Below are 12,243 nucleotides of genomic sequence, written 5' to 3' on the forward strand. Positions count from 1 at the left end.
ATTATTTTATTAACTCCAAAATATGTGGTTTTAGAAGTTAGTCGGTCTAAGTTGTTTATGTTTTTGATTAGTAATGTGACTGCATAGGAGAGGCTGATAACACACTGTATTTCGGTGTGAGAGCGAAGGGTTTTTCTACTTAGTAGATCACATACAGATTCTATTTGACAAAAGAAAACATACATCCTTTATTTTTGCACAACACATTTGACCTGTCTGACTACACAACTGTTATTGTCAAGATCTATTTGGGGTTTTTGCAGTGTATCTGGGCATTGCACAGGATTAATTAACCAGGGGCTTTGATTAACTCCTTAGTTCTGCACATGTGATTTCTCAAATTTGGTTTCATTTTTGTTAAACATGGTGGTGTTGTGTTGTATTTACTTAATGTTTAAAAGTATGCATAAAGCTTTATGTGCAGTTTCTTTTTCTGTTTTGTTTGTCTGTTTTTTCTTTAGGTTCCTACCATGGCCATAGAGAAAGTGTTCATCTATAACAACACATCCATTGTCCAGGATGAAGTTCTGGCCCAAAGATTAGGTCTAATCCCGATCAAAGCTGACCCTCGACTATTTGAGTACAGGAACGATGGTAAGCCACCATATGATGAAGTTTGTATAACATTAGTTTAGTCATTCTTCAGCGCTGCTGCTTATCTTAGCTTAAATTTAAAATATCTGTTAAAAACATTTTTGTAGTCTAGATGGATATGGTCACTTTTGATAGAGACAGTATTCTCAAAGATACAGGCTGGGCAGGGCATTTGATCATCCTGCTGATGAAGAGTGCACTGTTGACCTGTTTCCTTACTACTATACCACTGCAAATTTGATAACAGTTGATTGAATTGGACAGTATGTACACCTTATCACATAAGATGGAAGAGTGATACACAGAGGTACAGTGAGTTAACAGCATGCCTCAAAGTCGCATGATCTTATTGAGGTTAGTGTACACAAAGCTTTTTGCAATCTATGCATCCAAAAAATAATTTGATAAACAAAGAAAAACACGACCAGCTATATCTCAAATAGTGTGCTATGACTTTTCTTTGCCCCCCCCGGCCCACAAAAAAAGGGTGACGGAAGCAAAACAGTGAGTTAAGTTGAACTTTATTACAACAATGTACAATAAACAGTAAACAACTGTGCGAGTTCAAACATGCCAGCTTCCTGGACATGTATGTCTGTATGAGGAGCGCCAGTTAACTTATTTTCATGTTAAAAGCAGCCTACATATTTTATTTAATTTATATTCACAACTGATTTTGTTATTCTAGCTTACATAAATGTTATTGTCTCTATTGTTTCCCAATGGTACAGCAAATCACTCATTAAGGAATATGACATGCAGTTCATTTAGTAAACAATGTTTAGCTTTTAATCTTAGTGAAACTGAGGGAAATTTAGGCCCAGGAAAATCACCGCTTATCAATTAATCATTAATTGATCGATAAGGTCATTCAACTAACGATTAAGTCAAGTCAAGTCAAGTCAGCTTTATTGTCAACTCTGCTATATGTGCTGAACATACAGAGAATCGAAATTGCGTTACTCTTCACTCCGCAACATATAACATGTAACTAAAAACTAAAGATAAATATAAAGTGTAAAAAAATGTACCTACAATGAGGCACACACAAAATACAAGGCACATAATGAAGGCACAATGCAGTAAGAGTGCAAAAGATGTATAGTGCAAGTCAGTGCAGTTGGCATAATATAAACAGGAATGGTTTAACTTATAACAGCTTATTGAGACTGGTATGAGAGTGCAAAAGATGCAATGGTGCAAGTCAGTGCAGTTGGCATAATGTAACAGTCCAGGAATAGTTTAAGTTATAGCAGCTTATATGAGACTGGTGTGACATGACAGGGTAAAAAGTGACTGGTGCACAGAGTTCCTTTGGTAAAGTGGCTGGTACAAAGAGTTCCTATCTTGGGTGGTGGTAGGGGTGAGGGGATGGTGGTAGGGGTAGGGGGTGGGGGGAGGTGTCAGGGAAGGGGGAGAAAGTGGGGCACAGCAGGGAGAGAGTTCAGCTTCCTGACAGCCTGGTGGATGAAGCTGTCCCTCAGTCTGCTGGTCCTGGCCCGGAGGCTGCGCAGTCTCTTTCCTGATGGCAGCAGACTGAAGAAGCGGTGTGAAGGGTGGGTGGGGTCTCCTGTGATGCGGAGGGCCTTTCGGGTGAGACGGCTGTCGTAGAGGTCTTGGAGGGAGGGGAGAGGGACGCCGGTGATCCTCTCAGCTGCTCTCACTATGCGATGAAGCGTCTTCCTGCAGGTGGCGGTGCAGGCTCCGTACCACACAGTGATGCAGCTGGACAGGATGCTCTCAACAGCCCCTCTGTAGAAGGTGCACAGGATGGAGGGAGGGGCTCTGGCTCTTTTGAGCTTGCGGAGGAAGTAGAGGCGCTGCTGTGCCTTCTTGGTCAGGGATGCAGTGTTGTTAGTCCAGGAGAGGTCCTCAGTGATGTGCACACCCAGGAACTTGGTGCTGCTCACCTGCTCCACAGCAGCACCGTCGATGGTCAGAGGGGTGTGCTGACTCTGTGCTCTCCTGTAGTCCACAACCATCTCCTTTGTCTTCTCCACATTCAGGGAGAGGCTGTGGTCTCTGCACCACCCGGCCAGAAGGTGCACCTCATTCCTGTAGTATGTTTCATCTCCACCGGAGATGAGACCCACCACAGTTGTGTCGTCCGCAAACTTCACAAAGATGTTGGTTTGTGTGTTGGCGTGCAGTCATGGGTCAGCAGAGTGAAGAGGAGGGGGCTCAGCACACATCCTTGGGGAGCCCCGGTGTTCATTATGATGGTGCTGGATGTGTTTCTGCCGACCCGTACTGTCTGAGGTCTCCCGGTGAGGAAGTCCAGCAGCCAGTTGCACAGCAAGGAGTTCAGCCCCAGCTGGTCCAGTTTGTTGATGAGCTGCTGTGGGATGATGGTGTTGAATGCTGAGCTGAAGTCTATGAACAGCATTCGAACGTATGAGTCTTTATTTTCCAGGTGGGTGAGAGCTGTGTGGAGTGCTGTGGAAACAGCATCACTGGTTGACCGGTTGGGCCGATATGCAAACTGGAAGGGGTCCAGAGAGGGAGGAAGGGCCGTCTTGATGTGTTTCATGACTAACCGTTCAAAGCACTTCATGATGATGGGTGTGAGTGCTACTGGACGGTAGTCATTGAAGCAGGCGGGGGTGGACTTCTTCGGCACAGGGATGATCGTGGTGGCTTTGAAGCAGGTGGGGACAACAGCCTGGCTCAGTGAGATGTTGAAGATGTCTGTAAACACCTCAGCGAGCTCCTCAGCACAGTCTCTGAGCACACGGCCAGGTATGTTGTCAGGACCGGGAGCTTTGCGTGCGTTGATCTGGCTGAGAGATGTCTTCACGCTGGCTCGGGACAGGGAAAATACCTGGTCAGTGGGAGAGGATGTGATCTTTTGTGCAGGAGTGCTGTTGAGTGCTTCAAAGTGCCGAAGAAGTCATTCAGCTGGTTCAGCAGAGAGGTGTCGCTGTCACAGGTCTGTGGTGGGGGCTTGTAGTCTGTGATGGTCTGTATCCCCCGCCACAGGCTCCGGGTGTCCCTGCTGTCGCTGAAGTGGTGGGCAACCCTCCTGGAGTACTGTCTCTTCGCCTTCCTGATGCCACGGGACAGGTCGGCTCTGGCTAACTTTAGGCTGGTGTCGTCGCCTCTTCTGAAGGCAGCGTTCCTGGCCCTCAGCAGCCTGTAGACCTCCCCTGTCAGCCATGGTTTCTGACTGGCTCGAATGCTGACAGTCCTGGTTTCAGTTACATCATCAATGCATTTGGTGATGTAAGCAGTGACAGTCTCTGAGTACTCCTGGAGGTCAGTGCAGTTGTTGTGGGTTGCAGCCTGCTTAAACACATCCCAGTCTGTTGTGCTGAAACAGTCCTGTAAAGCTCCTGTGGCTCCCTCCGGCCACACTCTCACTTCTTTTCGGACCGGTTTGGCAACTTTTACCAGTGGTCTGTATGCTGGCATTAGCATAACAGTGATGTGATCAGAAGCTCCGAGGTGGGGGAGGGCTTTGTACGCGCCTCTCTGGGTGGTGTAAACATTGTCCAGTGTGTTGTTGCCACGAGTTGGAAAGTCTATGTGTTTGTGAAGTTTTGGAAACACAGTCTTGGGGTCTGCATGGTTGAAATCACCCGCCAGGATGAGAAAAGCATCCGGGTGGGCTGTCTGCTGCTCACTGACCTGCAGGTAGAGCTCATTCAGTGCGTCGCTCCTGTTGTTGTTGCTGGAGCTCGGCGGGATGTACGCAGCTACAAGCAGTATAGCTGTAAACTCCCGTGGCAGGTAAAACGGCCGGCACTTTATAATAATAAGCTCCGCAAGTGGCAAGCAGTGTTTTGAGACCACAGCAGCGTCCCGACACCAAGAGTCATTGATGTAAACACAGAGCCCGCCGCCGCGGGTCTTACCTCCTTCAACCAAGGCTCTGTCCGCTCTGAAACACGCTAGGCGGTCGAGCTGAATGGCGGAGTCCGGGATGCTGTCGTTCAGCCATGTTTCCGTAAACACAAACACACAACACTCCCTTATAGTCCTCTGTGTGGCGCGAAGTAGCCGGATATAGTCCATTTTGTTGTCCAAAGAGCGTACGTTGGCCAGTACGATGCTAGGGATGGCCGGCTTATGTGGGTTAGCCGCTAGCCTGGTCCGTATCCCTCCGCGCTTGCCCCTCTTCTGCTTCCTTTCACACCGCCTGTGGCGCTTCCACTGCGGGCGAGATGGTGTTGCAGGGGCCGGTAGAGGTGCCGGCAGGCGGAGTAGTCCACAGTCCCGTAGCTCTTCAGCGATTGCAGGGTCTAACTCAACATTTACAGTTCTGCTGATGTTAAAAAGTAGCTCACGGCTGTATGTGCGCTTCCTGACATACAAACACGGCGATGACTTGCTATAAGTCTGCGGCACGTGTAACATAGAACACGAAAACAATGAAGAATCGGGAGAGAGAGAAGCCGCCGCACGTGTCTGCGCCGCCATCTTTTGTGTGATCGTAGCACACGTGTAGATTCTTCTTTCTTAATGAATTACTAATCTAATAATTTGCATCCCTATTCTGACCTGTTATGAGATGATTGGACCAGTTGTACTTTTTTTGGAATATTTAAAACCCTTTGTTTTGTAGAATACTTACCGTATTTTCGCAACCATAAGGCGCACCACATTATAAGGCGCAGTGTCAGTTATGGGGTATATTTCTGTCCTCAGCACATACACAAGGCGCACCTTATTATAAGATGCATGCTACTCTAAAACATACATGTACGTAAATAAAAAGGTAACGGGACAAAAACATTGAGTTAAGTCGAACTTTATTACAGCTATGTACAATACACGTTGCTGGTTGGCTGTTCAGAAAGTATGCTGGCTGGCTGTTCAGAAAGTATGCTGGCTTTCACAAAAGCAGAAACATGAGTCCATGCGTCCACAATCCACTCACATATGGTGGCGTAACTCGCCCGGCGCTGCCTCCCAGTCTTGGTAAAACTGTGCTCGCCGCCTGCCATCCATCGCTCCCATGCCGCTCGCAACTTAACTCTAAATGCCCTGTTTACTCTGATATCCAGCGGTTGGAGTTCTTTGGTTAACCCTCCCGGGATAACGGCAAGCTCCGAATTCGTCTGCTTCACCTGGTTTTTTACACCAGTGGTGAGATGGGTGCGCATGGAGTCGCAGCGAGGGTGATACGTGGAAAAAACCACCCGGTCTCTTTACGTAAACCTCCCTGAGTCACTCTTCCATTTTTCTCCTCGTCCATTCAGCCCTTTTGATTTGCCTTAATGACGACTCTGCTGGAAACTTTTCTTTAGGCACCGTTTTCTGCTTAAAAATCACCATTGGAGGAAGTTTCTGTCCATTGCCATGGCAACCGAGAACAACAGTGAACGCTGAATTTTCGTGCCCCGTGGTCCGTATTGATACAGTGCTGGTCCCCGTTCTCTCCACAGTTTGGTTCATGGGGATGTCGAAAGTGAGTGTAAGAAACCAGGTGAAGCAGATGAATTCAGAGCTTGCCATAATCCCGGGAGGGTTAACAAAAGAACTCCAACCGCTGGACATTGGCGTAAACAGGGCTTTCAAAGTAAAGTTGCGAGCGGCGTGGGAGTGATAAATGGCAGACGGCGAACACAGCTTTACTAAGACTGGGAGGCAGCTCCGGGCGAGTTACGCCACCATATGCCAATAGATGCATAGACTAATGTATCTGCATTGACTGTTGCCCGAGCTTTTGCGAAGCCGGCATAATTTCTGAACAACCAGCTGGCAACATCAGTGACTGACAGTGATGTGCGCAGCTTGTTTACAGTGAGGGCAGCTACTGAGTAAACGTGTTCTAGCATCCTGATTAGAAAGAAAGAAAGAAATTCCAAGTACTTCGTGTGACCTGTATTCACAAAGAGCACAAATTTAAATGCAGATTATGCACGTGGCAATCTCCTAGTTTGATCTATTTTGAATTATATTCTGACGGAGCACTGCTACATGCGCACAGAGATCACCCAGCACCTGAAAACAAATACGGTCAACATACCAGAATGGCTAGGCTGCTAATAACTTTCCAACAGACAGCGCGTCGCTTGGCACAGTTTTCAGTGCATGCTCTTGTGTCCGCTGGTGGGAGTGTGCGTGTGTGTGTTGGGGCGGAACTCCTCTGTGCACAGTACGAGCATGTAAAGACAGAAACGACATGCCGAGCAGAACTGAGAGTGCCACTCCTCAATAAAATCCCAAACTAAATATCAGAGAAATACTGCCGGGGCAATTAATAATACAAATAAAATGCACAGTGCAAGCCTCAGCAAATAAGTGTGTCCGAGAAAAATGTGCGGCTGCACTAACACTCAACTTTGATGTCAAGTGGGGGGCCACAAAATATCGGCTGCAAGTTTGAGACCCCTGATCTAGGATTTACCAACTTCTAACTAAATGATTTTTTTTTAGCTAAATGACACTTTCAATTTTTAATACTGAGGCTTTTGGATGGGAGTCTACAAATTGAGTTTACTGTACATTGCAAGGTACCAACAGACTTTCCCACAAGCCTGACCTCAGTGCATGGATGCAACATGTAAGCATAGCTCAAACAACTTTTTGTTAAATTCCAGTTGAAGAGTCTGCAGAGGAGGAAGGTTCCGAAATAGACACAATTAAACTGCAGCTGAAGATTAAATGCAGCAAGAATCCCAGAGCCAGCAAAGACTCCTCTGACCCCCAGGAGCTCTATCTCAATCACATGGGTAGGTTTTAGCTGTGACCAGTATGTTTAAACAGATGATCTTTTTAATAACGGACTGCTTTGTAATAGTATTGTGATTTATTTTCTTACTGCTCCCAGTTTATTCCAGAGATATACAGTGGGTTCCCATTGGGAACCAGGCAGATGTATTTTCAAACTCCAGTATTGGACCGGTATATGATGACATACTGATAGCTCAGCTACGGCCAGGTCAGGAACTGGACATCATCATGCACTGTGTCAAAGGAATTGGTAAGGACTTTTGACTGTATCGGTAACTCAGTTCTGTTTTTGGTTCAGCAATTAAATGAACAATGTCTCCCCTCCCTTCATGCAACTTGCTCCCAAAGCTCAACAGCTAAACCCTACCAGGTGACATACACTAAAGACACTTCTAGGAGGGATTATTGTAATTATTTAGTACTAGGATGTCAAAATCCCCCCTCTCTTTTCTCTCTGTCCCCCTGAACATTTTTTGTCATTTTGACTATGCTACCTTACATAGTGCATGACTTGATGATGATGTTAGTAGCCCAGATACAAGGTTTTCAAAGTTATGTTCTTTTTTCAGGCAAGGACCATGCAAAGTTCTCTCCAGTGGCCACCGCCAGTTACCGCCTCCTCCCGGAGATCACTCTCCTGGAACCAGTGGAAGGAGAGATGGCAGAGCGCTTAAAACGCTGCTTCTCACGAGGAGTTATAGACTTGGAAGATATTAATGGTAAGGATGAACTAACAAAATGTGAAATCCTGTAAATGTTTTTATTAATCAGTTGTGTTGTCCATTTCTTTTTTTGTGTCGATTTGTCTTGTCCCCTTCAGGAAAGAAGGTTGCTAAAGTAGTGAACAGTCGTCTGGATACATGCAGCAGGGAAGTCCTTAGACACAGCGACCTGAAAAATTTGGTGAAGCTTGGAAGAGTGCGAGACCATTTCATCTGTATGTTAACATTTACTGTATATTGTATTAGAACTGCCCTTCAGATGATGCCATGGGTTGCCTTACAGGAAGAGTTGTTACTGTCCTCTTTCAAATCTATATTTAAAAAAAAATCATCATGAAATCATCTGATTGTACTGTGTTAGAATTTGGTAAATACAAGCTCAGACAAAAAATATAATCCAATAATCCATGATCGTGATGATCCAGTACCTTCTACATTCATTGTTTTCAACACTGCTTCAGTTTATTGAGGTTTTTGGGCATTGCTTATGCACAGCCCTCTTAAGGTCTCGCCATAGCATTTCTTTACTGATCTGAGGTCTGGACTTTGACTAGGCCAAAGCCTTGATTCTTTTATTTTTTTCAGAACTGATGTAGATTTGCTGCTGTGCCTTTTTGCAAATTTCACCTCACTTTTAACTCTGACAGAAAGGTCTCATTTTAGTCTCTAGAATACTGTGGTATTCACAGGAATTCATAATTGACTCAATGCCCAGATCCTACAGCTGCAAAACAAGCCAAATCAGCATCCCTCCAATGCTGTGTTTGGCATTTTTGACCAAACTCTAATTTCCATCCATCTTCAAACTGCTTATCCAGGGCTGGGTTGCGGGGGCAGCAGTGTAAGCAGAGACACCCACACTGCCCTCTCACTGGACACTTCTTCCAGCTCTTCGGAAGAGCAGCGGCTCTACTCTGAGCTCCTCTTGGGTGACTGAGCTCCTCACCCTATCTGTAGGGGGTTGCTCATTTCGGCCACTTGTATTTGCAATCTCATTCTTTCGGTCACTACCCAGCTCTCATGACCATAGGTAGGAGTGGGAATGTAGATTGACCGGTAAATCACTGGCACCTGCTGCAGCTCACTAAATTAAATCCTATGGAAGCAGAAAGCTTTGCCTTTCGGCTCAGCTCCTTAATCGCCACGACAACCAGGTAACGCAACTGCATCACTGCGGAAGCTGCACCAATCCGCCTGTCAATCTCCCGCTCCATTTTTCCTTTACTTGACATACACAAACTCCTCCACTTGGGGCAGGAGCTCTACTCCCACCCAGAGAGGAAAAGACATCTTTTTCCGGTTGAGAAACATGGACTCGGACTCAGACTTGGAGGTTCTTTCTCATCCCAGCCGCTTCACACTCAGCTGCAAACCATCTCAGTGCTAACTATAGGTCCTGGTTCGGTGAAGCCAACAGGAAAACATCATCTGCAAAAAGCAGAGTTGAAATCCTGTGGCCAGGCCCACACCAACCCCTTGCTGCGCCTAGAAATCCTGTTCATAATTCTTAACTCAAATTTAAATTTCATGATGAGCAACCTGCAACTGCGATTTGACAAATGGAGAGAGGATTTATGGACACATTCCTGTTACTAACCCTAATCCTTACTTTCCAGCGAAACAGTACATTGTTGGCAACAGAGATGCACAGCCTTATAGATTCAAGTTCAGCAGAAGAAACACAACACATTTAAAAAGACACCTGTAGGCCCCCCTCCGGTTGCCGTGACATTTATTCACTCTCCCTGTACATAAACACACACCTCTTTCTGCTCCTGCGGGCTCGTTCACAGTGAAGTGACCCACTTCTGCGTGAGGCACGCACTCACATACGTGCACACATTAACACACTGAGCTGCCTGGACTACACATGAGAGCTAGATCTCCCAGCAAGATGATAGAGACCCCAGCAGGAGCACACATTGGTCTCAGCTGCCCAAATTACATTGATTCTAAGGTGCTGTGGCTTTTTTCAGATGAACCTCAGTTTCCTGTTGAAGTTGTGTTAACACACACTGGAATGCTCCACAGCAGCAATGTCGGGTACATATGTCTGCACATCTGCTGATGATCAGTTAATCAAGAACTAATCATTACCAGCACCTGCTGCAGCTCACTAAATTAAATTAAAAAAATTAAATCCTATGGAAGCAGTAAAGTGACACGTGCATCCCATCATTTTTTTTCTTTATTTTTGCTAAATAATGGCAAAAATTGATATGTTGTTTGTCTGAAGTTGTATTTGCCGAATACTAAGAGCCACTATGATCAGATGATTTTTATGTTGTTACATAATTGATATTATAAATTAAAACAGAGGGCACCTTGAATATGAGACTTACATTAATACATATTTTGAAGTCCCTGTGGTGTTTGCTAGATGAACCTCCAAACTCTAACAATTTAATATCAAATTTAAATAAATATATGCGCTGGAGCTTATGTGTCCCACATTACACTATTCAATTATTCTCCCTATTTCCTTCTAGCAAATAGTGAAACGAGAAGGTGATGCCACATAAATCAGAGCACAGTTTAAAAACTGGGAACAAGGTGAAGAACCTGGCCTCCCTTGCCTGAAGACATAGGCTGAGTGTAAAGCTTTCTAAACAGTGCATTAAAAACCAATCTGTTTAGTCCTGCAAAGATCAGTTATATGCTGCACTAATAATTGGCTAGGAACAGTTTAAGTTTCTTGAGTTGTCGTTGAGTCGCCAAACAACCAATAATTCCATGAAGCTTCCATCTGTTATTGATTTCCATCTAAACAGAGTATAGGCATGGGATACATGTGCACTTCATGTGTCTCCTTCCTTTTACAGTTACTGTGGAGTCAACTGGCATCCTGCCTCCGGAGGTCTTGGTAATGGAGGCCATCAAAGTCCTTATGGCTAAGTGTCAGAGGTTTCTCAACGAACTCGATTCTCCTGACATGGAGTAAATGAAGACTGAGCATGCTAAATCCTACCACTGATGATATTATGTTAAAATATGCCACAGCCAGTCAGGGCTTAAACTGTTGATACCATACTCTCATTGTTTTGATAAAAGCACATTTGTTGTGGTTAGTAGGCATGCCTGTAAATCTGTGTCTTGTATTTTTTTTTTCTTTTAATACAATTGCTATATTAGAAATAGCAAGCACTGAACGCATGTCCAAATGCCAGGCCTCCAGAGTTAGGTGGGCTTTTTAGGCTCATGTTTTCCCTGTAGTTCCTATGGGGAGAGTTGATTTTAGTCTCTCAGGTTTAATTTATACACTGTATATCCAATCACTACCAAACCTCATAACACATTACTCCTAAGCCAGTCGATTTGATGCATAATGCATGTCAGCCTCTCCCTCTTTTAGACTCTTATGTATTTAATATTGCAGGCATAATGAATCCAGTTGGGTGGTTTACATTGATGTTTAATTGCTGAAGCAACTTTGCAGCCATTATTTAAAAAAAGAGCTAGGGAGAGGCCCTCAATCTGGATGAAAATGCCTTGATCCTCAGGATTTCATCATCTTCTTCCTTGAGGTTTTATGGCAGAGGGCTTCTGCAACAAGGCATTACTGCCAACTTCTTTACTTGTTGTGTGTCTTATGTATTTTCACCCCACCAGCTCTCTGCAATATGTTTAATATACTTTCCCAGCTTTTAAAGCCCTGCAACCAACATCCTTCTTTGTTGACTGTATTTACTGCATGATAGCAGGACATGCTCCATTGTGTTCTCCTCACATTGAGCTCAAAGGCCAGATAGATGACAAAGATAACATAGTGTGCAAAGATAAGAGTGCAGTTTAAGTTACTGTGACTAGTCCTGTTTCCTGTTTTACTTTGAAGGACTTCCTTCCCTATGTTTTCTGCCTTTCGTGATTGCTTACTCTTCACCTGTGTCTTATCTTGTCTATTTAAGTCCTGTGCTCTTCCATGTCCTAAAGGCTGTTCCATGCTCCACGAGAACAGAGAACTCGCTCCATGGGTGGTAAGAGTAAAAAAAAACTTCTTTTCCGCACGGAGATACCATACTCCGTGAGACGTGTGTGTGCAGAACTCCTCATACGGCCCACGCAGCGCACGTCACACTAGGCTAGGGTGACAATGCAAATGGGGAAGAGGGAAGAGGGCGCACAGCATGACAATAGATAGATCAGTGCAGCTGACTGTAGCAGACCTCTGGTCTGTGTGAGTTTAATTCTGTGAACGTGTGGATGACTGCAATAATACATCCCGTCTCCCGGTGTTTAATGTGTGCGAGCC

The 12,243-nt window shown here is 45.0% G+C and overlaps 1 protein-coding gene and 1 long non-coding RNA gene across 2 annotated transcripts in view; one reads left to right on the plus strand and one right to left on the minus strand.

Moving 5' to 3' along the window:
- The window catches only part of LOC114443049 (uncharacterized), a 22,925-nt gene extending 17,789 nt beyond the window's left edge, over window positions 1–5,136 (minus strand). The window contains exons 1-2 of the long non-coding RNA XR_003671401.1: window positions 5,124–5,136; window positions 102–104 (exon numbers count right to left, since the gene is read on the minus strand). This is a non-coding gene — a long non-coding RNA (uncharacterized LOC114443049). The remainder of the gene's footprint in view (window positions 1–101; window positions 105–5,123) is intronic.
- polr1c (RNA polymerase I and III subunit C) overlaps window positions 1–11,079 on the plus strand; it is a 13,712-nt gene extending 2,633 nt beyond the window's left edge. Inside the window, exons 4-9 of the mRNA XM_028416943.1 lie at window positions 462–594; window positions 7,140–7,271; window positions 7,370–7,522; window positions 7,842–7,991; window positions 8,093–8,209; window positions 10,817–11,079. Coding sequence (XP_028272744.1) covers window positions 462–594; window positions 7,140–7,271; window positions 7,370–7,522; window positions 7,842–7,991; window positions 8,093–8,209; window positions 10,817–10,935 — 804 coding nt within the window. The 3' untranslated portion in view covers window positions 10,936–11,079. The remainder of the gene's footprint in view (window positions 1–461; window positions 595–7,139; window positions 7,272–7,369; window positions 7,523–7,841; window positions 7,992–8,092; window positions 8,210–10,816) is intronic.
- The last annotated feature ends 1,164 nt before the right edge of the window (window positions 11,080–12,243 follow it).

The sequence above is a fragment of the Parambassis ranga genome, chromosome 1, assembly GCF_900634625.1.
Source record: "Parambassis ranga chromosome 1, fParRan2.1, whole genome shotgun sequence".
NCBI classification, from domain to species: domain Eukaryota; kingdom Metazoa; phylum Chordata; class Actinopteri; family Ambassidae; genus Parambassis; species Parambassis ranga.